The sequence below is a fragment of the Pollicipes pollicipes genome, unplaced genomic scaffold (genome assembly GCF_011947565.3).
Source record: "Pollicipes pollicipes isolate AB1234 unplaced genomic scaffold, Ppol_2.1 Scaffold_3087;HRSCAF=3621_pilon_pilon_pilon, whole genome shotgun sequence".
In the NCBI taxonomy this organism is placed as follows: Eukaryota; Metazoa; Arthropoda; class Thecostraca; order Pollicipedomorpha; family Pollicipedidae; genus Pollicipes; species Pollicipes pollicipes.
The window spans coordinates 36,412,215-36,437,924 of record NW_023596225.1 but is presented as its reverse complement, the minus strand read 5'-3'; the positions used below and the strand labels follow the sequence as shown (position 1 = coordinate 36,437,924).

At 51.8% G+C, this 25,710-nt stretch overlaps 1 protein-coding gene and 1 pseudogene across 2 annotated transcripts in view; both read right to left on the bottom strand.

Annotated features, from left to right (window-relative positions):
* LOC119090706 (polypeptide N-acetylgalactosaminyltransferase 1) overlaps positions 1-5,472 on the bottom strand; it is a 42,853-nt gene extending 37,381 nt beyond the window's left edge. For both annotated transcript variants that reach the window (XM_037213557.1, XM_037213556.1), the window contains exons 1-2: positions 4,545-5,472; positions 221-365 (exon numbers count right to left, since the gene is read on the bottom strand). In XM_037213557.1, the coding sequence (XP_037069452.1) occupies positions 221-365; positions 4,545-4,962 (563 nt within the window). In that variant the 5' untranslated portion in view covers positions 4,963-5,472. The remainder of the gene's footprint in view (positions 1-220; positions 366-4,544) is intronic.
* LOC119090081 (zinc finger protein 423 homolog) lies at positions 5,299-24,888 on the bottom strand (annotated as a pseudogene).
* Between the last annotated feature and the right edge of the window lie 822 nt (positions 24,889-25,710).

Here is a 25,710-nt window from a genome sequence, read left to right as displayed (position 1 = left end):
TTTGTATGTCTGTGCCGATCCCGCATCCAAAGCACATGTCAGAGCGCGGAGGATCGATCCACATCAAAGCGACGCTCCCTTCCTTACGTGGTATCTGCCACACGTTCAGCACTGTACCAGCAGTCCAAAACTGGACACATTGAGCATCAGCCTCCAACAAAACCAGCGCAGATTATGCCCGCGCCTCCCTCCGCCTGATAGCAAACAGGCCAGCACTCACAGTTTGCTTCTGGCATCTGGCACGGAGCGGTTGGGCGAAATCTTGTCACTAAGAACGATGTTGAAGGCCTCTTTTTTCATCAGTTCCTCGGCGTGAGCCTCCTCTGCTCCAGACAAGTGGGCTGGTTCACCATCCGCACCAAGACCTGGTCAACAGAAACACACGGTCATTGCCTAATTGTCCTCCATTATATATACGCACATATATATATATATATATATATATATATATATATATATATATATATATAAAAGTACGAGCAATTTCCGGCCCAACTAGGACGCATTCCGTCAAAATTTTACCGACTCAGAGCGACTGCGAGGCGCAGGGCGCCCTAGGTGTTTGGCGCCAACAGCAGCGCGGGTACCACTACCCAGTTGCGGACGTCTCTCGGCGGGGCCCGGAGGACGACTCTTTATGAGGTGGGGAGGGGCGGTGGGAAACAATGCAAGTTGGAATCTTGGCAGAAAAAAGATGTAGCGTGCAGTAACTGTCGTAGCTGTGACTACTAAACGCAACGACTTTTCTTTCTGCGTAATGCCTGGAGGCAGTCACTCACCACTGTACGGATATTATATATATATATATATATATATATATATATATATATATATATATATATATATATATATATATATATATATATATATATATATATATGCGTGCGTGCGTGCGTGCGTGCGTGCGTGCGTGCGTGCGTGCGTGCGTGCGTGCACGTGTGTGTGTGAAGTAGGTTACCCAAAGTACTCGCGAGCGGACTTGCCGCCGATAGCCAGTCTGTTAAATACCTCGTTTACCGCTACGGCTGTACGTCTAGGCATTACCGATGCCACCACGACTGTCCGAGACCATGCGCCTCTGTTACACAGCCGTTTAGCAAAACGACTGGTTCCCAGAGGTGGGCGAACCGATGGCTCCGTCAGATGCGTAATGCCCTTCATCGCACTCCGTCTGACAAATTGTGGGAGAGGCCCCGGGGAGCGTTCACGGTATGTTGCTAAGCGACCATCAGCAGCAGACAGCCGTCCCGGAATCGCCGCCGCTTGGCCGGGGCACCTCCTGCGGCTCCGTCCTGTGAGCTCTCACTTTCCCCGGCAGCGGCAGCGGCAGCGTGGCGGCCCCATACCAAGCTCGCTCATCCTCTTAACGTGCGCCACGTCAAGGGCAGGCGTGCGACCCGGCGCACGCGCGCAGCGGCTCTCTGTTAATCCCCCCCCCCCCCCCCCCCCCCCCCCTCCGCCATCGTCTCTCTCACCGTCCGCTGCGGTCTCAGCGGATATGCGGACGTTGGCGATAGTCATCACCCGCTCGTCCGTCGGCCGGCCCGTGACGTCAGCGGACGGGACAGACGCCATCCCCCGGGCCGTGGCACCATCCGCACCGCGCCGGCCCCGCTGCCGCGCTGCAAACACGCCTGACCAGTCCCCCGCCCGCCGCTTATCTCAAATGGTCAAACGGAATGTTGGACGACAGCGAAACCCTTCTGTCTGGGGAAATACCGCTCCGAGACATTTTCAGAAAAGCTGCCAACATATTAGCACCCACCTCAGCCGCTGATACTTTCCCATGTGTTTCGAAACCGCGAGCGCGACATCTAGAACCGTGATCGCGATCACGGTTGTTGTAGAACGCGATTGTAGGGTTTCGGTGCTGTCTGGCCTCGGTCCCGGAATCGCGACGCAGGCGAGCGGTTGACGCTCCACATTACCGGTGCGTTCCCCGGTGGCGGCGGAGCTGTACTGGGACCGGCGCCCAGCCCACCAGCGTCGCCGGCCGGACCTCTACTACCATACGGGGTCGAGGAAGGGTGCGTGCCGACCAGCCTACCAGAAGGATGAGAGTGGGCGACCACCAATACGCCGCCAACACAGCTCGGCGCCAGGTGGCTCCGCACAGTCTCAGAACATGGATTGACGAAAATCTGCCCCTAGGCGACTAATCGGCCATTCGCTAGAAGCTAACAGTTCACGGCCCCCCTAGCCAGTTTTTGCTAGATTAAAAAAAAAATGGATGGTGATATCAGCATGTGGTATTTTGTACGTTTTCATGCACCATTTCTACAGATGACCTTCAAAGCGACCTTCCGGGGTGGCCACAGGTCAGGCGTTAACTAGACTTCACCTCCAGGCTCGAGTAATGAGTAGCGAACGCTGCCAAACATCTCCGTGCGTGCGTGCAACGTCAATATCTCAAACATTGACCGAGTAATGGCCCTTGAAATTCAAAACGTTAAATTCAAAATGCTGTTTTGAAGTGTTCTACAAATTTTGAAGGCTCTGTGGGTACAGCGAACTGAAGATACCGCTGTTCGTCAGTATGCTAGTGTGCTTGAACAATCTGAAGCACGGTCTTTTGCATTCATGGATGGTTTCTCACTACCTGGTTATGTTCACCTGCCAGTTTGACCGATTGGATTGTTTCTGACGTGTTTGTGTGGAGTGACGTCACCTGTATGCCTCCGCGGACAACGTATTCCGTTCAGCTGACATCACCTGTCGTGGGTGAACCACGTTCCAGAGATGATGGGGAGGAAGGGGGGGGGGGGGGTCAAACCTCAAATGGAGCGGTCAAACTGGAAACAACCGGCGAGTGCGGTTCAAATTGGGGTTAGCCTGAACAGAAAGTGGCATTATAAATGGAAAATGATGAAAAATCCGTGAATTCGACAGGCACGTTGAAGGGGGCACGGACCATTTGGGGAAAACTGGAAGGTATGTCTCCTCCTCCTCTCCGTGGCAGCTGGTGACGCACGAGTGCCACCAGCGCAGGTGACGTTCATGTCACCTGTAGCCGGGTATCGCACCATTCTGCAACACTTTGATGATCAACACACGAACCTCGTCTTAGGGACAGACGGAACAGATGGCATTACCCGGGCTGATCCGCCCGCGCCACGCCCCAAAACCCCCCAAGTGGTCCGCCCCCTCCTCCCTCCCCCACTCCTGTATTAGGTGCTGCCTATGAAGGTAATACCAGCCAACGCGCTCAGGATCCTAGGGGTACTGGAAGCCCTGACAGGACGGGTAGTACCACTGCCATCCCAGTTACTCAGGATGGAACCACGGGTCGCCCTGCTCAGGCTGGGTGGACTGTGACTGGCAGTGACGATGGGTCAACGCCCTGGTCAGTTGGTCCGAGGAGTGGCTGCTCCTCTCCAACACAACATATTGCAAAGTGATGCATATCGGCAATTGCAACCCGAGACTGACCTATTCCGTGAACACGACGTAACAATCGCGGTCAAACACACTGAGACGCACCTCGGAATCTTCGTACAGATCACAGGCTACGTTCCGCGTGCAGACAAAAGCCTGCGCGGACAGCGGAGGCTTTTCGAAGGAAGGTCAACCACACGTTGGCGGTTGTGAGGACGTCGTTCGCCAAACATCGCTGCTTACACGCTGCCACTGCTGTTCAAGACCATGGCATGCTTGTTCTGGGAGTATGAAAATTCCAAGTATGGGCAACCAATTCCAATTCACTTAGGGTCCAACTTCCAACTTAAGGTTCAACTTAGGGTTCAACAGTCCAACTTGTTTTTTACTTGAGAGCTCCCTGTATGAGGTGGTTTCTGGCACTCACTTCAAATTTATTATTAACAGAGACCTCATCATACATATTCCACCTACTTCTAAAAGATCAGAATATGACCAGTCCACCCAGCCAGTCAATGACCTAAAATGACCCAGGTCAACATTTTGTTTTCAGGGACATACTGCCTAGCATAATCTTTAATACTTAATCAAATGTAAAACCCAAAGTACTCATATTATTTTGGTCACCATGACCTTCAAAATGTCAAACAAGGTCACTGATCATAAACAGGCATCAGTGGCCTTTTGCTCAGAGCAGGTATCTGGGTTCTGATCTGGACATCAACCTAGAATTTTGACCTTGTTGAATCTTGTTTGACCTGAAGGTCATGATCTAAAAGCACTCAATTTTGATATAAATGAGTTCATGTGCTGGCCAGCACACCCTATGAATTTGGTTTCTCTAGCTCTCTTAGTTTCTGAGATCTCAGGATGGGGTCAAATTGACCCCTCACCTGGGTGCAGGGTATTCATCTGGCCACCCAGGCACATGTTTAACTGATCAAATATCATGAATGGAAGCCTGATTGCAAATGCATATATAACACATACAAGCCTGTATGGGTCAGAAAACAAAGTTGCAGCAGCCCTCTAACAAATGACAGGTTTGACCGCATGAAGATCGCACAATATACTGAGCTGCCCGATCTTGTAAAACTATATGTCATGGTACTCTACAGCATTACAGTTCATAATACACTTATATATGAAAAGAAACATAAGCAGCTCACCTGGCACTATCTTCTTGAGATCCATTTCAATGTCACTGTCATACTGCTCAAGTCCTTTTTGATGGGACATTCCAAATGCATTCCTCTTGTCATCAAGATCATCCAGCTTCACTCCACCCAAAACATCAAAGTCTGAAACACTTTTGATAGGGAGAGCTTCATTTTGACCACCTAGCTCATTTAGTTGTTGCTGGGAGTCTCCTGACCTCTCCATTCTGTTGTTTTGACTTTGTCTAGCATCTGCTTTTCCATCCCACTCTTCCACTGAGATGCCACCTTCCAATGCCATGCTTTTATCACCACTGCTTCTTAGAAAGCCTTTCCGTTTCCACAGTACAATGCATGACACCACTATTACAACACCGAATGCTTTATAGAACATAGTGCGCTTTCTTCTTGAAGTAAAAAAGCTATACATTTTGGTATTATTACAAGCACTAAGATCTTAATACCACCAAAGTATCTTCAATAAGAGAATATTGCACTTGAAAACTTAAATTTTCTTGACTGAGAAAGCTAAATAATAATTTCCCTCAGTCACACACACCACCAATCCATCAATACAATTTTACACCAATTGGAAAAGTGACAAATGAGATGGCAAGTCCAACAGGCTAGCCTGTTTCACGGACAGAACGCCTCAGATGTGATTGAAGTTCTTCTAGCTACAAGTTCAGTTGCACATCAGCGGTCATTGATGTTGCCAGCTCATCCAGTCCAAGTTGCCCCAAGAATGAGATATTTCACTGGTTGCTCATCTTGGCTGTTGCTGAAGACGAGAGGAAAATACCCAAAGCAACGATCCTCCGCTAATTCACGAACAGCTCTTGGGGAGAGCTGATTGAAAATCACACCATTCACCAATGCAATCCTTGCACGCCACGCCACACCGCGACACGATCTCCACCACCCGCCTTCCCCCGCGGCCGTCTCGCGTCCGAATGGAGCTCCCTGGCGTTGCATGTGAATCAAGGCCACGAACAGCTGATACAAAAGTCTACGTTTCGGATCCTTCTAGGTGGTGTCATAGAACGAAAGTGCCATAATAAATTGTGATTGCTTCTGATTTCATATAAAATTATAATACTTAGTGATATACTATTCATTGATTAATAAATGCGAATACTTCTACGGAGTATATATCTCGTTGCGTCATATGCTGACGTCACACACAAAACGGAAAGCAACATTCACCATAATTGTCGTGTCTGCGCATTCCAAGTCTACAGGTGCTAGCTTCTACCCCTTGCTTCTGCCCTTCCTTTTGTGAACTACTATGAAGAATGGGAATTAGTGATGGGCGAGTTTGGGGTCTAAACAACTTCCGGCACGGGTCGTCTTTGCCTGCGCTATTGCGCGCCGAGCGCCTACCCGTTCAGCGTTAGGTAGATGAGGCTTGGGAAACGTAGATGTTGTCAATCTTGTACACTTAACTAACAATCAGGATGCTGTGTTACCCCATATCAGTCTGGCAGGCTGGTACTTGTGTTTCGTCGCTGTGCCAATTTTGTTCGTGGAGCGAAGTTTTTAGCGATGGTTATGCTAATCTAAAATTTTATTTGAATGATGTCACCATGTCATGGATACCAGGGTGACCTTGAGAGTCTCCAAAAAAAGACAAACTTTGTGGGTGTACAGCCTGGAAACTAGAGGGCTTCCAGAACTGTGTGCATTCTTGCTTGCTTGTGTTCTGATCTTTGTTACTTGTTTGCATTTTCTTTTTCCTTTGCCTACATTTCTTTTGTTTCTTTTATGCAGTACCATTAGTTAAGCTGTCAAAATCTTTTGTGGGTGGCACCCCACCTCACTTACACTTGCACCTTCGGTCAGCGTGTACTTTCCTACCTCATGTTACAAAAGAGCATTGCACATCAGTCATCATTTTTAAGGCAGAATGTATCATAATTGTAAAACAGGTCACCTGTACTCTTACCTTGGAACTTAACCAATTACGATACCGAACGTTCGACTGCCGCAAACACAGCAGCCGCGACACCGGCACCATTACTGCATGCGGTCACAACATTACTGTGCATCAAGCAGCATCAAGAACCATAAAAATGTACACGGCCAAGGTAACAAGAATCCATGAAATTTGATCTGCAGGGAGGTTGGGTTGGGTTGGGTTGGGTTGGGTTGGGTTAGGTTGGGCTAGGCTAGTTTAGGCTATGTTCTGGGCTATTTTATCCTGTGTTTCATAAACATACCTAAACATGATAAGAAAAGATTTTCATTGCATAATTATTGTTGCCCTGGTCCCACACATTTTTTATGGTTCTTGATAAGCAGAAATATTGTAATTACGCAATGACAATGCAGAAACGGCGCTGGGGAGTCGAGGCGATGCGATGCATGTGGCGCTTGGGAGCTCGCTATCGTAGGTACTAAAATTTGAGGGTAGGAGGATCCTTCTACCTGTTTTGAGATTATTTATGATATGTTTCACCTTAAACACGACGAATGGTGTACAGTGATTTTTTCTAACGTTAGGTAGGAAAGTACACCTACACTGCACCTTCCTTTGGCGCAGAAGAGTTATGATCTGCAGAGAGCAGTACATAAATTTTGTCAAACATTTTGGACATTCCCCTTCCCTGGTCATCCATTTGTCTTGCGGGGCAAACCTCCCTGGTTATGCTATGTCAAAGATACATTCTGGAAAAGGTGATGTTGATTCAGACATAATTTAACTAGAAATAAAAAAGAGTAAGAAAAAAACAGCTATGGACACATTGCTTGTCATAATAGAAAGTTGGCTGGATCTGGTCTTGATATTTAGATTTTATGGATTTAAGCATAAATTGCAACCATATCTGGGCAATATGTTCATTGTCCAAAATTTCCCTCACCCCTCCCACATGCTTTTGTTATGTTCTATAAAAACTCCTTTATGTGAAACATGATTGATGGGTGGACCCCAGGAATTCAATCATTTGAATGTTTATCTCCACACCAATGGTCCAGTGCATGGCTGGTAACAGATTGATAATGTTTAGTGCCTTTATTACAAATTTGTACAGAAAGCAGCCTGACCAACAAGTGCCTACAGAACTTAAACATGCATTTGTACAACTGCCTTGACCTGTGCTCCCAGCACCAGATTCACACATAACATGTTTCTTCTTGATAGCAAATGATACAAGATTCAGTGCAAGCCAACCTAGAGAAGGCAAATGCACATAGTACATTTAAAGTGGACAACAAGTGATATAGCAATTCCAACAGCCCAGCTGCGGTCAATAAATATAAAACTAACGACAAAACGAACTGCATTGCACGGCAGGCAACAGCCCATCCCGACGGAGTTCATATTCTGGGCTAGCAAAGAGCCCTGGACACGTTTCTGCTGGCTGCACCGAGAGCCCTGGACGCGCTGCGGCTGGCTACACCGTGTGAACGGTGACGACGGGCGGCCGGACGGCCGCCGGGTCCCCGGCGCCGCAGCGGCCGCTGCCACCGCCTGCCGCCGCCTCGGTGTGGCTCCTGTCAGGCCGTGAGGGTGCGACAGAGCTTTCGTCGGCCGCCGCTGCCGTCTCCGCCGCCTCCGCCGCCGGAGGGTGTGAGGGCGGCCCGTCCTCGCTCTTATTCGCGCGGGTGGGCGACGCGCCGTCACCGTCACTAGAAGGCGGTGCATCACTGCCGCTGGGTGGCGCCACTGCCGCGTCGCCTGGCTGCGTCGTGGCGCGCCCGGCCGGCGGCGACGGCGCGGACACGCGCCGCACGGAGCCCTCCAGTCGGTGCAGAAATCCGTGGTTGTCAAGCTCTGTGCGGAAGAAAAAGCGCTGGTGGCAGTGCTCGCAGTCGAACGGCTTGACCTCGATACCGTGCTCCACCATGTGCTTCTGCAGACCGCCGGCGGCGGTGAACACCGCGCTGCAGATGTAGCAGCTGTAACTGCCGCAGCCCTCAAAGTTGTGCTCAATCAGGTGGATCTGCAGCTTGAGAGGCGTGTCAAAACTCAGCTGGCACAGGTTGCACGCGTGGCTGGCGTTCTCTAGCAGGTGCGTGGCTATATGCTCACGGATCTGGTCGCGGTCTGAGTACGTCTGCTGGCACATCAGGCACTGGTAAAGCTCGCGGCGCGGCGGCACGCACCCGCTGCACGCGTGCGCCTCCTCGTCGGCGGCCGACTCGAACTTGATGGAGCAGCGCGCGCAGCGACCGGCGTCAGCGGCCGGCGGCGTGGCGGCCGAGCGGCGCAGGTGAACTCGGGCGTGGATGGCCACCTCGGCGTCCGACACCAGCGTCTGCTGGCAGATGACGCACGACACGGTGAATTGGGGCGCGCTGTGCTGCTTCATTGCGGCTGGTAGCCGGTCGCTGAGCGCACGGTGCCCTTGCACACGGCGCACGTGTCGCTGTACACTACCTTGCAGTGGATCAGCTTGTGCTCGGCGAGCGTGCGCGCCGACGGCAGCACGTCGTCGCAGATGTTGCATTTGTGTCGCGCCGGCGGGTATGCCGGGTTCAGCTCCACGTCGATGCTGGTCTGCCACCAGGCTGGGGAACTTCATTGTCGGCTCGGCGGCCGTCAGCTGCTCGCCTCTGCCCCGCGGCGCGCTTCTTGGAGGCGGCCGCGCCTCGCCGTTGAGCTTCAGCTCGTGCGCGTGCACCGCCTGCACGTGCCGGTCCAGCTGGAACTCAACGTAGAACGCCTCGCCGCAGATCTTGCACTGAAACGTGCGCTGGTGGGACTGCACGTGCTGCTTGTAGGCGCTCAGCTGCTCGAAGTGCTGGCCGCAGAGCAGGCACGGGTACGACTTGGCCGCGCTCATGTGCGTGCCGCGCAGGTGGCGCAGGAACGCCGGCTCGTCGCCGAACTCGTCGCCGCATGCCGAGCACGAGTGTACGCGCACCTCGTCGCTGTGGCTGACGGCGAAGTGCACCTGCACGTCGACGCGCGTGTCGAACGTGCTGTGGCAGATGGTGCACTTGTAAAGCGTCTGCGCGTGCCGGTCCGTCAGGTGCTTCTGCAGCTCGTCGGCCGTCCGGTAGGAGCGCTGGCAGCGCTGGCAGGCGTAGCGCACGGCCGTGACGCGCAGGTGCGCGGCCAGGTGCGTCTCCAGCGGCTCGGCGGCGGCGAACTGCTGGCCACTGGTCGCAGGCGAGCGCCGGCGGCGCCGCGCCGTCCAGGTGCGCCGTCTGGAAGTGCAGCCTGTACGGCTCGAACTCGGCGAACGGCTGGCCGCAGAGGCTGCAGAGCAGCGGCGAGTCGGCGCCGCCGGCCGCCGCCGCCGCCCCGCCACCTCGCCGTTGCTTCGCGCCCGCGCGCTTGGCGGCGCCCTCTCATTCGGTCGTCTGTCGTCCGCCTTCGCCCCGCTTGGCGCCTCACCTCCGCCCCCGCCCGCCGCCTCGTCTCCCTTGATGTCTGCTGAGCGCGGCGGCGTCCGACACGGGCGTGGCGCACAGCATGCAAGTGAGCGGCTTGGCGGCCGGCTCGGCGCCGCCCGGCGAGACCAGGTGGATCGGCGACAGTGGCGCTTTCAGCGGCACCATCGGCAGGCCGTACCCCAGCAGCGGACCTTCCACGCCCATCATCAGCGGCACTGCGGGGCAGGGGCACTGTTACAGTGTGCTGGCAGAGCGGGCGAGTCGTGTCTCCAGCAGATCAATTGATAAGGACGAATGGGCTGTGCAGGGCGCCGTGGCGTCGGAAGTGTTGGAGCAGACTTATAGAACAACAAATATATCCCGCACCGCATTTGGAACTTGGTCATGACCACTTGTTAGACTCAAGTAATTGTTAGACACAGTTAATCCCACAACTTTATCGCTCGGTTAGGTTTTGGTGGGGTGCAGTCGCTGCTATCTGTCGTTCGAATGGGCGTTTGGTATTTCAGCTGAAGAGAAGGGTGAATAATTAGAGACCAGCGGATGCCTTTCAGTATCATTTTGCCCGACACCAGCAGAACAGCTCCACATGACTTTGATCACCACGCGGGCCGAGAGCAGTGTGCCGCTCGCGCCACCACTCACTGTGCAGGGTCTGGATGTGATAGGAGAGCGCCTCGACGTTACTGAAGCGGCTGGGCCGGTCGCAGTAGGGGCACGACCACTGGTCCCAGCCGGGTGCCGGCGGGTGTGGCGCCGGCGCCGGCGTCGGAGCGGCGAACGGCGCCGCCTCCGCCGCCGGACTGCTCGCAGGGCCCGGCTTGGCGGTGCGCGGCGTGGCGCTGTGCACAGCGCGCACGTGCTCCTGGCGGTGATGCAGCCGCGGTCAGGCGCCGGATTTTGGCAGGGATGGGACATGCACGGCGTGCAGTCGGCAGATGGGATCACGAGCACGATGTCATCGTCATTAACTTGCGGCGTCACTGCATAATGCATGTTCTGGCAGAGCATCATGGTAGCCATAGACAAAGTCTAACCACGCCTGAAATTTTGATGTCCATTTCTGCTGGACTGGTACTTCACATGGCCAAAACAAGGACGCAAAACTACCCAATATGACAATGAACAGTTGCTGCTATGCGGAGCTATTTGTGTGCCGATGTGTAGCTGTCTCGGAGGTTCCTTACATTACGTGGGTCGGCGTTAGGCGATGCTGCGATCCGATTTCACACATCAATGTTGTTCGCAACAGACAGCTCATTCAAGTAAACAAATAATACAATACCAAGCAATCCATCGCCGTAACCGTACTGTAGCGCGGCCAAACTCAGTCGGGAAGGGAGACTGTCCGTGGCGCCGCTCACCTGCAGTGCGTCCCCCGTCGGATAGGTGGCAGCACACTTGAGACAGCGGTACGGCTGCGGCTCGCGATCGGCGGCGGCCGCCTCCCGATCTTTATGCTTCTGCAGGTGCGAGGTGAGCGCCGCCGCGGTCCGGTAGCCGCGGTTGCACACCGAGCACTGGTACGGCTTCTGGCTGTCGTGCGTGCGCATGTGGATCTTGAGGTGGTCACTGCGGACGGGGAGGGCGGCGAGATTAGGCTGGCGAAGGGCCCGCTGACTCGGGGAGAGCGCTGCTGGACAGTTGACGTGTTCTGTTGTGCCAACCAGTCGATCAAAGCGCTGGACAGCTTTCTGAACTCTGAAGAGATACCGCGGTGAGCCAGCCAACCGGTACACCGGTTAAGTAATACTGGCATATCCCACAAGCCGCTATGTGACGTAGTCACACACTCACAAGCATGTAAAACGCACTAACTGAACGAAAAATGAACAGAGGTCACGCTTGTAAAATGGTCATACTTTGATCATAGTGATAAAGTGTCTTGGGCTCGGTTATTGTCCCCGGTTATTAGTATTGCCTTGTCGCGATACACGCGATGAAGCATCAAGTGGCCACGGCTTAGGGCTATGAACATGATATTTTAAGGGCATTGCTTTAGAAGGAAACTCCACGCATTTTACTGATCCCTTACTGAATTTTCTTTTTTGTCCAACAAACCGAACACACCACATGAGTGTGTCCAACAATCCTGTAACGTTTCGCCGTCTCGCATGTGACTTACTTGATTGGACGCAGTAAATGGGAATGAAAGGCTCAACAAGTTGCTCACTGTGTTAGTCTCCGGAGAACACTAACCGAAACTCAACCGTGCATGTGACGGGCCGGGAGTCTTTCCGTTCTCCCCGCGGAAGTGTGAGTTGAAGGCAGCTCCACCAAGGAGGATGCAGGCGCCCTGACCTCACCCACAACAGCGTACCGCGGGAGCACCGTCACCCCGCAACAACGCCGGTCTCATCCATGGCTGTGTACCGCACAAGCAAACCCTGCCCTCAGGCTGCCCACCTTGCCTGTTGCGGCACGGTCCAGGGCAGCTCTGTCCTTACCTGCGGCAGTACGCGGAACGGACAGTACTTGCACTTGAATTCTTCTCGCCGGTGGTGCAGCTTGACGTGGCGGTCCCTTGCTGCGCTTGTGCTTGAAACGGTGGCTGCAGTACTCGCACTCGAACGGCAGCTGATCTGTGTGCGTCTGGAACGGTCAGGGGCGGGTCACACACTGATCGGTGCTCAGATGCTCGCCGCCCTGCCAGCCTCTGGCCATCGGCAAGCCAGCTGAGCGGAATAGTTTGCCCCGTTCGCTCAGGCGCCACGTGTTCCTGCTTTTGGGTTTTGACCGGTGGTATCTGAATTCAAAAAGCCTCTCTGCGCGGTCCAAGAGATGGGGGGAAGCTGTTCCGTTGCGGTACTTCGCCACCGAGCAAAACACAGCGGCGCTTTCGGCCACCACTTGACCGACGCATTCTGCTCGAACGTTTCCGCAGTATGGTCGGGTGATCCTCGGCGCGATGGCCATGCGGCCGTGTTTCTCAAACTGAAGAACGGGCGCCAGGGTGCATCGATTTATCGGTCCACCGACGGACCAGATGCGCCGCCTGTTATGAGTCGGCCTGCCGGCGCCACCCGGCCGGAGGTGCGCCTGCCATCGGTCAGGCGTCGCGTGACGGACCGAGGCCACGAAGCCCGACACAGGGCATGGCGACGCCCCGGGTCCCAGCCGGAGGGTGGATGATCATGTGCCTCTCAGCGGCGGGGGGGGGGGGGGGGCGGCCGGGTTCGGATCGGCTTCGGGGGGTGTGCTCCCCTGCTGGGCGGGCGGGACTGTGCTGGTGGCTGGCCGGTGTCTGCGATGTACTGTCTGCTGATGACCGGTCACTGCTGTACGATGTCTGTATAGTCTGCCACAGCACGGCCCGTCAGCTAAGCGCCATAACGTGTTGGCCCACGTTAATATCGTCTGGCAGCATCCGCGCCGACCAATCCGCAATGTCACAGTCTATACTAGCCGTCTACTAGCCGGCTGGTGCGTCTAGCTGTCAGACCGGTCGGGCAGGTTGTCAGCCTAATTCCCTCTGACGTCTTACGTCACTCCGTCCTAACGCTGCCACTCACACAGAGGGCCGTATGGCTACCGAGGAATTCGTCGCCTCGTCGGGTCTGGCGACGAAATACACCGGGCCGCCCCCGCCAAGCGGGAATCCGACCATGGGCCTTGCACAAAGCCCGCTGGCATGGGAGATACGCTAATAAGGCGACACAAGAAATCGATCACGGAAAGAAAGACGTCATTAAAGCGGGCACGCCAGGCACGCGCGCAGCCGACTTCAGGGTGCCGTCTCGGCCGGGCACGCCGTCACAATGAGCCGGTGACGGACAATCGCCAGTCCCGAGACGGCGGCCCGGATGCCGCCCGCCCGGCGACGGGACGGGGGGGGGGGGGGGGGCGGGCCGGGACGGAACGGAATGACACGACACGACACGACGTGACACGACACGGTACGAAACTAGACTGGCACGACGTGGCGGGGGAAGGCCGAAAATGATTTGACTTTTGACTGGAGTCGGCGGCAGGCAAGTGCCAGCCATGACAGGGACTCGGCGCCGGAAGGGCCCGACAGCCAGCGACTGTCGGCACCAGGTGGGAATTACCGCGGTTCCCCGGACGGGCCGGCCGCGGACCGCAGAGCCGGTAACGCGCCGGCTGCACCTCACAGTGGCCGGCCAGGGTCGGGGCCGTGCAGCACGTGTGGGTGGGGGGGCACATCGGTGCAGGCCTTGACTAGTCCGGCCCTAGACGCACACAAACAGATAAACACAGTCGCGTTCCGTAAGGAGGCACACCGGATGAAACACGGCCTAGACGACTGACAATTTGGTGGCAAAGACACATGAATCTTATGATGTGCTATGAGAAGTGAATGGGTGTATTATACAACGCCTCTTATCCATATTTATTTCCGACTCCGGTTGAGCAGATTCCATTCTGCTCTGACTCACAGTACACGCAGTTGACTCAGGCCATGACTCCAGCTGGCGTGCAAGTTTGAGCCAGCTTCGCGGCTGACTTGCCTGACTCGGACTATCAAATCTACTCTGACGGGAACTAGTGACAGGGTCAACTCCAGGTGTGTTGACTACAGTTGTTACGTTAGTCAACATATTTCAGCGTGCTCTACAACTACAACCTGAGCGTGGCGCTATACTGTTCAGCCCTTCCGTACCCCTTGTCAAACTTTGATTATGTCCAGTAACCCCCCCCCCCCCCCCTCTCCGTGCGTAACGCATTTTGCTGACGGGCTCTAAACAGAGCACCTAAGAGCCCTAAACGGACACTGAAGCACGAACTCATCAGCACGTCAGCATGCATAATGCGTGCTGCAAAAAATGTTGTTCCTGCGCAGAGAACGGGGAAGCTTTCGCACGTGTGAAATTACTGGCCTAAGACACATGTCTGAACCGTGTCCACTGCCTAAAAATAGACGAAGCAACGTACATCAACTTCTTGTTACAAATAAGGTAAGGTAGCTGTCAATAAACCGGCCATAACTAAATGATAAGGGCAAATCATAAAAGTATTGGAGGAGAAGGAAACGTTCAAATACATTTAACCATTGGTATTGATGGGTGTTGAAGATTTCGCGCTTCCAGCAGGCGTCAGGGATGATAATTTGTACCCCTAAGGACACACAAATGTCCAAATTGGGTGTACTGTACAGCCTGACTTTTCCTCCCTGTCCCAGGTGCAAACACAACAATGCTGACGGCTGGATTGAGATACAGGACAATTGGCTGCAGTATGCAGCTCTCATACTTTTATAAATAGGTACATCATGACAATGCACTGGACAATTTTCCGTAGACACTCGTCCGTACATGTCACGCCAAGCCAAGCCAAGCCATTCCGTGAGCGATCGCCGACACCTATTCTCGTGGATCCCAAATGTTCGAGTTAGTAAAATGTCTGTTTTCTCTAAATTGCATCCCATTCTTAGCTTTTTTCAACAAAAAGGCAGCTTCACATCGCCTTAAAATAGGAAGAGGTTCCCATAAATTCTTAAATTTCATTTCCTTAGCATTGGTGACGCAAATGAATATAATCGAAATCCGCAAGGAAATTAGGTTTTGGGGGTAGATTACGTCAACGCCATCGGGCCAGCCCCTAGGCCGAGACCCCTGTATGTATGCGATGAGTGGGGGCGACATAGTGATATGAACGTTACAGGTGCCCAGGAATTACCCAGATGCAGTCGCCAAGTTGTTCGTGCCATTGCCTCTAAAGGACTTCGTGGGTTCGGTAAAACCATTGGCCACCCGAATGGAATGGTTAACCGGTTGGGTTGCCTACCGGTTTTGTGGAAGTTTATGGGTAATTAACGGGCACATGTATGGGTAAAACGTTTACGAAATGTTGGGCAGATGTTTAAAAAGAGTTATTTAAAAACTGCCTCATTTTGTTCTTTTCTGTTGTTGACAAAGCTTAATGCTTCAGGGCGACCACTGGCTGGTAGGAGTTGAGTGTGTTCCAGTTTGAGAACAGCCACGGAACATGGACAAGCATATTAATATAATATGTATTTGTTGCAACCTAAGCCGAAATCACTGTTTCATTGCCTTGCATATGAACAACATATTGACACACATGCCCGGATTCAAGTATGCTAAGTTGATTCCCAAAGTCGACTCTGACTCAGAGCCAGAGTCCAGTGCATTTCCAATCGGTCAATGATGCATATTTTCCAAGAATTGAAAGGCTTGATTCCAAGCTATAAAAAAGAAGGGGCCTCCCCATCTCCTCACGCCCCTGCAGCCTGAAAAGGTTGAGGGAAATGCTCCTGCTTCGCTCGTGGCAGCACCAGCTAGCCGGCTGGTAATCATAGATATGAGGACTGGGCGGGTATTACACAAAGCACGTCTGGGCTGTCGGCAGCTAGAGCTGCTTCCAGCACGCAATGGGTTGACTGTTCGGGCGCCCAGGATCCACCGACAAAACACCCGAACCGGCTGATGCCTGCGCAGATAGTCCGATTCGCGTACTGACGGCGGACGAGTGGGCCGTGGATTAGTCCCTCTGGCGGGCGCCCGGGCAGGGGCATCAAGAGACTTGGGGCCCTGGCGCAGCAACTACCGTGCCAGCCCTCGTGTCGCAATCAAACGTGTTTGACTTAGATGAATACTTTCTGGGCATGACCCAACACCGGGAAACTCTTAGCATCTGGTCACTCATCGATTCGTATTCATCCCACCTTTGCTCCTTTCCTGGTTGGCTGGCAAACGCGTTGATATGGGCCGCAGGTGATATCGTCTGCCATGGTTTTGCGGTACCATGACATCTAGGTGACGGTTTAAAGCCATATATGATCGGTTTTCGCTGGCTCTAAGATTGACTTGGACGTCACATGGGTGGGGTCCTACCAGCGGGTGGTTGACAGGCGTTGGCAGCCTCTTTCCGTTGGGGATATTTTGTGTGCAGCGTTTAGGACATTATCGTACGTCGCTTCTCATTGATGCAATGACCGCGACTTCATTTTTCACATAAATTCGTCGATAGTCCTATCGTCTTTAGCAGTGGCAAAGATCGCCTTCGTCGACGAGACTGAGATAGTTTTCGAGAATTTCTTCTGCCACTGTTTCGCCCGCACTGGACATCTGTCGATGCCATAGGACACACCAATATCGTTCATGTGTGTTCGGTACGATTGTAACTAAGTTCTGACGGAGCCTCAGCTCATTTCTCATGAAGCCCTGTGGCGGTGCCTCAGTGCGATGCCCCTGTGTGCTTGCTCAGCTGGACATGACCTCGCACGCGGTCACAGGGGTCACGCGACTGTGGGCGCCGGCGCGGTGTTCCAATGTGACCAGCACCGACTGCGGGCGCCGGCGCCGTGTTCCAATGTGACCAGCACCGACTGCGGGCGCCGGCGCCGTGTTCCAATGTGACCAGCACCGACGGCCGTTATGTGTCGCCATGTGTACGCTTGTGTGGCTTGGTCCGCTGGAAGCAAACCAAGCTAACACGAGTATGTGAGTACATAAACACAGGGATACTTCCAGCCACTTGCCTCTTTCGAAAAAATGATGTTTTTCAGGATGAGAGACACGGAACACACAATACTGGAAACGAGTAAAATATGAAACAAAAGCTGGGGCAAAGTGCAGTAGGCAAAAAGTGTATCGAGAACCACAGTAAAAAGTGTAACACCCTTTACTGTGGGTTTGGTGTGGTTTTGACTGCGTTTTTTAAAGATACTGTGGTTTTCTGCATACATCCAAGAGCGGACACAACCCATATCCGATCTCATCGGATACGCGTCCAGAATTTACAACCTGACAAGACTGTTCATTGTTAATACCCTTGCATATTAAATAAGCACACCTGCCATACCGGCAGTTCATTGACCGCCTGAAATAGTGCGAGAATCCACGAACAAAGCGGATTCAACAATACAAAAAGACTAAAAAAAGATAGCGTCTTCATCTGTATTGTAAGTCAGCTATTGACAACACCCCCATGTAAAAAAAAAACTAATCGAACGCATGCGTACCCGAACGCGGGGTAGTGTGGACTAGGTTATTTTCGCCAACACTTTTCGATCCTAAAAAGTTGCGAAGTGTGCTACAGTTTTGTGCTGAGTCCTGAAGCACGCGTGGAATGTAATCTAGTATTCAATGAAAAGCCTTTTTATCCGTTACTTTAGCCTCCCCTTATCCGCAAGTAGGTGTAGGTCATATTGCCGTAGTGGTAAGCATCGGGTCTTTCGCGCTTTATGAGGAAGCCCAGAAGTTGACCTGACTCAACAAATTAAAAGGTGGTCCACATCCTCACTCAGCCTTATCCTTAGTCGTGATCGCCTTGATACCGGGAACTTTTTAGCCTGCCTTTATACACAACATTGATTTCCGTCTTCTTCATCGTCTGTGAACTTTGTTGGAAGCTTTGTTATTCGAGCAATCATTCATAACAATTGCAGCATACATGTACTGTCAAGGGGATTTTGTGTTTAAACGCTCTGATGAAATTCAAGTGATATTGGTATCTTGATAATGCTGGCCTCATGATTGGACATTAAAATAAACTTAAAGCACTTTTTAACAATGCTGATTGTTAAAAAGTCAAGGGTCATTAAACCTTGTGCTTCCTTTAATAATAATATGCGGCCATGGTATTTTGAAATCAGTCTGGACAACGCCAAATGTTTTATCAAGAAGGTAATTAAAATTCAAAGGGAAGCAGCGGCTGCGACACTTGCAATACCCTATGGATTTAGACAATGGGAAGCTAATGAAGATCTGCAAAAGTACCAGATACCACTGCATCTTCTGCTTATTTCGACTATTTTACTGGATAAATAGTCCCAAATTTGTGACTGAACAGACTTTCGGGATCGGTGCCCACGCTCATCTATACTTATTACATGAGCTTCTGACCTCACCAATCTTTCGTGAAATTCCGGAGCAGTGGTAGAAGTCTGCGGTGAAAGTCTAACGCGCCGCATTAGCCGGCATGGTCCGCCATGCTGTCTGGCGTCACCTGACCTTAACGCGGGCCGCTGTCATTGGCCGTTTGGAGCTAAAGGCAGGCGCTCTAACCAGATAAACTATGGAGACAGACACAGCCAAAATGACCGTGTGACCAGAATCTCTGCTTTAGAACCCTGCGATGAGTTATATGCACGTGCGACATGATGCTGCTCTCCATGGAGGGAAGGGAAAGTGGGACACGAAACAGCGGCAAGTTTGAAGACAACTAGCAAGCATACCACCGCACATGATATGCCATGAATGGATACAACGCGTACTCTAAAGACTGCCTTTCGCCGGCACCAGTTTTTACAAATCAAATGTCATTATTATGAAAAAGAAGAAAGACAAAGTCTCATGTCAAAATAGGGGCCAGAAGGAAGGCAAACGATTTATCCTGCTTTGGACCCTATTGTGATATTTCCTGCCACTATTGGTTAATGCCCTTTTGCAATCATTTACTCGAGTCCTTGGCTTTTTGTGAAGGTGAATTAAATGGAATGTTTCAAATTTAAAGGTATTGAAGCACGCGTCGTATGTGATATGGGCAAGCCCCCTTGCAATTATTGGCATGCTTTTTAGGTGGCAAAGACTGCTCTAGACAGCACAATTCTCTGTTAATAAACATGCTCCTCAATGTGTCATGGCTTAATTACGTCATCGTACCTTGCACAACATTGATTGATAGTAAACTGGCTATCATTATGTATGGAAATCGCGCTCGACGAACGCCAGATGCGAGTGCATCGATAATTTTGTTTGTCTTGGGCTTGGTTGCCGCATGGCTAATGAAATGGCAGTATTTGAATAAACATTATTATGACGTCAGGAATGCTGAGGTGGCGCTTTGAAATACTCTCCCCGTTAAAACTTGCCCCATTTTCGCGGGCATGTGGCTCAGAAAAAATTGAGAAGCTTAACTCTTAAGAGGCCAGGATTGTAAACAGCAACCGAAAGGTTTCCAGATGGCTATTTCAGTTCAAACTCCATATAAATATGGAAACACTCTCTTTCCCCTCTAAATAAAATACGATGTAAAATTATAAACAATGCTCATGAGATGAGCTAGAAGACAGCTCGGTAGCCTGGAGCTGCAGGGTAGGAGACTAGCAACAACACAATAGATATGACAGTGGTGCTATAGAAATTTTTGGGTTTTGTCTATCAAGGCAATCACATTTCAATGTCTTAAATCGGTTTCTTAGCCTTGACAAATAACTGGCAAATGGTACTATAAAATTTTACACCAACCCTAGGAATGTGTAATAGATAGAAATTGCATTGTCGTGTGTGTATAGATGCCATGACTGTTAAATATTAAATTCCGTCTCATCGCCAGGCCCTAATGTCAAGTACGTTGTGACACGCCCATATAGGCGTGTCACAACGCAGCCATATATATATATATATATATATATATATATATGTATATAACCACAACCAACCACAACCAACACAACCATATATAGGAACAGGCGTCAAACTCCAGCTGTCGGTACTTCCCACACTCTTCTACAAAAAAAAACAAACGAACTGATTTTAAAGCATTTCCATTTTTGGATGGAACAAAATGTGATATAATACTGTACACAACCAGAATTGGCTAGGCCTAGCTGAAGTCAACTAAGTAATGGTTTGCCAGTACGCAAGACATTCATATGAGTCAACATCTATCCGCACGGTCATTGCTTTCATATTTACCTAATTTCTGAAACGATCACGAAAATGCTGCGCAATAGCCATGAACACGCATCTCGAGAACGCAAAAAGAGGCAAGAAGCTGCAGTGTTCTGGTTACAGAAAGGAGAAAGGGGAAATGTCCCACAGGGTCCTGGAACCAAGTGTCCATGTCACCTGAAACCTTGCACCGGGGTGAGCTATTACGTCCGTGAGTTTATGATCAAGAGGTATTTCCTGGACTTTCAGCATTTGTCTCTGCAGTCTCTCAGTCCCAGTCACCCGTTTTTGCAGTTTCCCCTTGTTATCCAGCTGTCCCGCCGCCTCCCATTGGGGTGTGCAAAGAATCGGAGCCGGGTGGCGCTGTCACATCACTGACATTGAACCGGTCGCAACGCATTTGCATTCTCGGGAAACCCGCGCAGGTGTTTCTCCCGTGACAACACCGATGTTTATCATTTCCATGACCACTTGCTGTCTTTTAGATCGGCTTGCGAAAAACCGCAAGTTTTGGTTCGTTTAGCAATATCACGGAAGACCCTGAAACAAAGAAAGGTGGTTCCAAAGACAACGTAAATGAGGGCGATGAATCTCACTGAGTTTTTCCTCGCGAACGGTCCCGTGCAACACCGCACTGTAAGGCTGACCCCAGGTCATTCACACGAGTCACAGGACCCTGGGGACGTCAGCAAGCTATTCTGCCCCTGGCATACGAGGGTGATGTGTATTCGTGCTATGCAGGACAGCGGTGCCTATTCAGCTGGAGCAGGACCGCATGTAGGTAAGCTCACCCTCAGGGTCAGGGTCAGGCTGCGCACATCGCCCAGTGCGCTCCCTTCGCTCCGTCCTGAGCGTGTCGCATCCCCGCGTACCTGTTCATGCAGCTTCATGAGCGTCTGGCGCGGGTAGGCCTGCTCGCAGAAGCAGCACTTGTACGGTGTCGCCTCGGTCGTGCCGATCGTGACGAGCGAGTCGAGCTCGGCAGACGATCCCGGTGACCCCGAGGTCAAGGACACCTCGCTGCTGGTCGACTGGGTGTCGGTCGAGAGGTCGGCTGGAACGGGAACAGCACTCAGCTGGCTGGCCCGCTTAGGACGCGCGGCGCAGCCCTCTCGTGCATCTGAGCTGGGATCACCCTCACACTGCGAAATTTTTAACTTTTCTGATTTAAAATCACCGTGTGATTGCTGGACCGGAAATATTTTATCCGTGCTTAGCGGTGCGTTAAAGTCACCCAGGAACATAAATATTCGATTAAACAAGCCGGTGCTTTCTGGTCGATGTGCTTTAAAGGTGCACATATGTTTCAACACTATGGAAGCTGTATTCTGTTGCATGGCCCTGGTCACGGGCCCGCAAAGTGCGAATTTCTTATCAGTGATCATCCAACGTCTCCGTCGCTATCAGAGAACTCTTAAAAAAGGCTGGAAACGGATTAACATTTCAGCGCCAAGCTTTATCTTTTTTTTTTAGAAAGTTTGACTCATTAAACACAAATGTCGTTAAGTACGTATTGGTAGCGATTGAAGAATGATTTGGTGAAATGGTGGAAGAGCTCAACATGTGTGAGATGAATAATTTAAACGAAAAACCATTAAATTTAGGACTATAACAAATTTAATTGACCTGAAGTCAGATATGAGGGCCAGACTGAAATAAAAACAGCCTGGATTTTTACTTGAAAGCTTAATGATTGAGGTAACACTGGTGCTCATTTCGAATTTGGTAACAATAGGGGCCGCAGCAGGCATTTTTCATGGACTTTCTCGGGGTCAGAGAATGCCACTGAAATAAAATTCCCTTGGTAAACATTCTGTTTTTAGAAACATACCGCCTAGCGTAATCCATAACTCCCATTTAAATGCAAAAATAAAAATCTCGTAGGATCTTGATCACCCGTACCCTTAAAGGAAAGAGAGGTCGCTGAACTTGAATGAACACCAGTGAACTTTTGCTTAGGACAGGTATCCAGGTTCAAGGCGGTTGCATGAAAAGGTCTTGGGCACCTTGGACACTAATATTGAGTTTGAACTTGATTCACCTTATTTTACCCAAAGTTTAAGATCTAGGAACCGCAAAGTTTGATGCAAGTGAGTTCACATGCAGACTAACGCACCCAATAAATTTGGTGTTTGTATTTATGTTTGTATTTTTATTTGTATTTGGTATTTGGTATTCAACCGATCATCCGGGCGCCTATTAAACACATATACACGGTTGCCTCAGCAAATTGCAGAGCTAAATGAGCGTCATGACATGCACTCCGTTGCCAAAAGTCAAATAACTTCTTTCTGCAAGTAGTACCTGTCTCAAAATGCGTCATACTGCACCTTGCACATCCGCACCACGCACCGGTTCCCGTCATTGGTTGACGCGTGGTCGTATGCGTGTTATGTTAAACTGTCGAAGGTTCACTGCTTCATATCAGTGCCGGCTCCGAGGCATTATAGCAATACGTTCTCAGGGTGGCGCCCAGTGCTCTGATATGATGGGACTCTGATGTAACGTGAGCTCTGATATAACGGGTGTTCTAATGTAACGGGCGCTCTGGTATAACGGGGGCTACGGTATAACGCGTGCTCTGACATAACGGGCGCCATGATATAACGGGTGCTCTGATATAACACGCGCTCGAATATAGCGTGCGCTCCGATGTAGCGCGTGCTCTGATATCTGAATTATCTGATAAAACACACGCTCCGATAAAACGCGTGCTCTGATATAACGTGCGCTCTGATATAATGCACGCTCTGATATAACTGGTCCTCTGATATAACGCTCGCTCCGATTGGTACAGTATCCATGTTTGCTTGTGGCATCACATGGTCTAACAGAATCTGATAGCGGTATCCTTTGACCATGCAACTGAAAATGGCACGCCAATAGAAGTACATTCAGGCATACAGTATCAGCTCCTGGTAAAACTGCACCTATAACCAAGTGGGCAAACAGTTGAGAAGTGTTATTGGTGAACACTTGGATTTCTCAGCTATCTACACATTATAGGAAGGTAAGATATAAGAAAGAGACCTGCAAGAGGCAAGCAAAAAAGACGTAAGATGGGAAATTATGTACACACATACACACACATACACACACACACACACACAACACACACACACACCAACACACACACACACACCCACACACACCACACACACACACACACCACCCACACACATATATATATATATATATATAAGCCAATGACATGTTTCTTTCGTCACATTTCTGAGAAAACATGCAGAGTGGAAGCAGATTTCATACTATTACCGTAATCATGGCAATAAGTCAGAATTGAAAAAACGTAGCAGTGAAACGTATGAGCTTCGGATGACAGTCCTTAAGACCATGGCGTTTCATCCTGTGGACAGAACGGCTCACGACTTATTGTCGCAAGCAGGGCGTCCGACTTCAAGGGAGCCGGACAGGAACCCTTGTGGACCACCCTAAAAGGATCAATTACTATAATCCACACCACTTGTTGTCTTTCCTGGCGTCCTCTGATGTTTTATTCAGGTTTTCTGTGGTGACTAATGTGGGATAGAGCGCTATTCAGGCGTTGGTGTTGGTTGTTTTGCGCGATGCCAGACCGTCTCACATTCAGCAAGGAAGGGTAGGGAGGGCGTGCCATTCCACCCACCCTGGGAACACTTCAGCACCAACAGGTATGACACCCCCATGCTGGCATATAATTGGTTTGGTTTGACATTTAATTTGAGATTTGGGCGATTTTACGTTGTTTTGCTGTTTTCTTGCTATGCACTTCCAGACCTAGTAAAGATAGGTGGTTTTCCGAGAACTGGCGCACAAAGCATGCAGGCTTCAGATTCGTGCCTACGCCCTTTTGATCAGCGAAATCATGTACATCAGGCCTTGTGCTGGGTTTGGGATCCCGTCCCTTCACTGGAGAGGACTGGACTTCACTACTATCCCTCACTTAGATGTCATCCGGCAATCAATGGTAGACGCCGCATTAAACGCACCCCTCCGTGGTCGTCCCACGTCCCAGGCCTGGCACGCATCTCCCACGCTGCATTCCCGCAACAAAAACACGTCACGAGCCGGCCAGAGCGGCGAGGCGCGCGCGAGGAGACCGGCGCCGAAGCACGAGCGCGCTGACCGATCATCAGGCATAACATTGGCCTTTATCGAAACAGTGTATGAAGGAGGCTTTATGCTACTAATATAAGCCGTCCATGAGTGCTGGTTTGGCAATCCAGTGCAACATAATTTGCAAGATACCGAATACCAGAGCCGAACGCATGGGTACACACCACACCCTAAGCGCCGTGTGGGGTAGCGGTCTACAATGGGCGGGCAGGGCACGAGCGTACTTGCTGTGCCGTGCGCAGTGAGGCCTGGATCTTGCGTATGACGGAGGCGAGTTTGGTGCCGCGGCCCTGCTGGTGCACCATGCTGGACCAGCGGCCGTACAGCTCCCACCAGGGCGTCGACGCGCGGTCCGCCAGGCGGGCCGCCGGCCCGACGCCCGGCCCGCGCCAGTGGGCGCCCGCGGCTCCACCGCGTCGCCCTGCGCTCCGACCGGAACCCTGTCTGCTCCGACTGGGCTCCTGTCGGCTCCGACAATGCCCCTGCCGGCTCCGGGTGGGCTCCCGTCGTCTCCGCGGTGGGCAGCGCCGCCGTCGGCGTCGGTAGAGCTGCGGTCGGTTCCGACCGCGCTCGCGTCGGCTCCGTTGATCTTGTAACTTCGTCTGCGTCTCGTTTCGTTGAGCTCTTGACCTCCCGGCTTGTCTTGTTGTGCGCTTCGACCCGAGGGTAGCCTCAGGCAAGTGCGCAAGAGCAATATTTCCCCAACGTTTTAGTTGGTCTGTTCAGAGCGTGTCTCACCCTCTCTGAGCTCCCCAGCGCCCCCTGCTGACTGCGGCACCGCGACGGTTTCGGTGACTGCTAGTAGCACCTGCTGAACCGGCGCGGGATGCGTGCACTCGATCGGCTAGGTGCCAGACACCTGCGCGGAACCCCGGTGGACAGCGGACAGCGGACACCAGCGTGCGCGGCGCGAGTGCCGCGACTGCGCGGGCCCGCGGGGCCTGGGTCCGTCACCCAGCGGGCCCGCCCTCCGCCAGCCGGGGCGGGGCCTGCCCGGCCGGGGCACCTAACGGCCGGCCGGGCACCGCTGGCGGGCTTCACACACTCCCCGGGCGACCAATGACCGGCCGGAGACGCGCCGGCGCCGCACATGACAGATTAGGAGCAGATCGCGGGCAAAACTGTCT